This window comes from Mandrillus leucophaeus, unplaced genomic scaffold (genome assembly GCF_000951045.1).
Source record: "Mandrillus leucophaeus isolate KB7577 unplaced genomic scaffold, Mleu.le_1.0 Scaffold314, whole genome shotgun sequence".
NCBI lineage: Eukaryota > Metazoa > Chordata > Mammalia > Primates > Cercopithecidae > Mandrillus > Mandrillus leucophaeus.
This window is the reverse complement of record NW_012103299.1, coordinates 2,023,782-2,025,534: the sequence shown is the minus strand read 5'-3', so window position 1 is coordinate 2,025,534 and position 1,753 is coordinate 2,023,782. Positions and strand designations below refer to the sequence as shown.

Genomic DNA, 1,753 nt, shown 5'->3' with positions numbered 1-1,753 from the left:
TAGGAGGTCGAGGTTGCAGTGAGCTATGACTGCACCACTGTACTCCAGTCTGAGCAAAAGAGTGAGGCCCTATCTCAAAAAAAAAAAAAAAAAAAAAAAGGAACACAAAGGGAAAAAGAGGCACGAAGGGCCCGGGGGGACTCAGAAAGGCCGGAAGACCTCCAGGCCCCAGTCTCCTCTTGCTAGCAGCACCAGGAGAACCCTACCGCTGCACCTCCCCAGCCCCGCCCACCGCATATCCCAGCCCTAACTGGCGCAGGCACCCCGGCAGGTGGTCCTGCCCCTGCTCCTCACCACTTAGAGGGCGTGAGCAGCGTGGGAGGGTCCGACTTGGCGATCTTTAGCAGGACCCGCATGGGGTTGAGCTCGTGGTGTGGCGGCTCGATCTGGGCCATCTCAATCAGCGTGATGCCCAGGGACCAGATGTCGGCTTTGTAGTCGTACGGCGTGTCCTTCATGGTCTCACACATGACCACCTCGGGGGCCATCCTGAACCAACCAAGGGACAACATAGGGCTAAGAATCTGGCCTCCACGGGTGCTTCTTGGACATTCAGGGTCAAGGGCCACCACGAGCCACTGTCGGGGGTTGGCAGCACTCCCGAATCATGATCTGCATGACTTTGCATCCCACTGTCTTCCTTAGGACGCTCTTCCACAGAAAAACGCCTCCACGCGGCTCCCCGCCACGTCCTGCTGCAGTTCCGATGCCTACCACGAGATGGCAGCAGCAACCCGGAACACAGAGTCCTGGGGAGGGGTCGGGTGGGAGTGGAGGGAAGGTGCGGAGCAAAAAACCAGGGCGTGGAGGTGGGTGGGCGAGAAGACAACAGCACAGAGAGAAGGAGAAACAGGTATAAAAGGGGGGAGAGAGAGAGCAAGGGTGAGTAACAAGCAAGCAAGAAAGGAGCCCAAACTCCACAATGGCAAGTAACGCACATGAAAAAACTGAAAACAAGGCAAACAGAGAGTAGTCAGGCGTGAAATTGAGTGACAGTGTTTTGTTTTTAAAGTAATAGTTCTGGAAAAGAAGGAAACACGACAGACTAGAGAAGTCCAGGAAGACTTCACATGAGGGTAGGAACCGAACTTGTACTGTTCACCTTCACGGCCCCCATCCCCAGCCCTCAATACACACGTGGTGAATAAATCACGAACTGAATCCTGTTGTAGAGATTCTAGTTCAGTTATCAATGGAGTGCCTTCTATGTGCACCATTTCATTTCATTCTCACAGTAGCCTTATTAAGTAGGGGCTATTATATCCCTAATTTTATGGATGAAGAAACTGAGGCACGGGAAAACTAAGCAGCTCATCCAAGGTCACATGGCTAGTAAGCCACAGGGCTGGGCGTGCGCCCACAGGCTGACCTGGCAGCTCTTGTCTCCCGGCCCCGCTCTGTCTACAGCGCCTAGTGGTCACCTTGGAGAGTTTTAACGTCCAGTTCATTCCATTTCTAGAAGCTACACGACTCACCAGTAAGGAGTGCCGATGAAGGAATCTCGTTTCTGTAGAGTCTTCAGATTCTTGGCAGACACACCGAAGTCAGCTGCAAGACAAAATCTCAGATAGCGTTTTACACGGACATTCCTCTACCCACAGCCCTGGGGTAAAAGCCGGGGAGGTGGACTCAGGGATACACATTCCAAGTCGACTAACAGATGCCATTTTCTATCTAGCAAATTAGAGAGCATTAAAAATATGAGAATAGGCCGGGCGCGGTGGCTCAAGCCTGTAATCCCAGCACTTTGGGA

At 52.9% G+C, this 1,753-nt stretch overlaps 1 protein-coding gene across 1 annotated transcript in view; it reads right to left on the bottom strand.

The window, feature by feature from the left end:
* Positions 1 to 1,753, bottom strand: part of STK10 (serine/threonine kinase 10) — a 167,303-nt gene that overhangs the window by 67,867 nt on the left and 97,683 nt on the right. Inside the window, exons 5-6 of the mRNA XM_011987725.1 lie at positions 1,476 to 1,548; positions 295 to 489 (exon numbers count right to left, since the gene is read on the bottom strand). Coding sequence (XP_011843115.1) covers positions 295 to 489; positions 1,476 to 1,548 — 268 coding nt within the window. The remainder of the gene's footprint in view (positions 1 to 294; positions 490 to 1,475; positions 1,549 to 1,753) is intronic.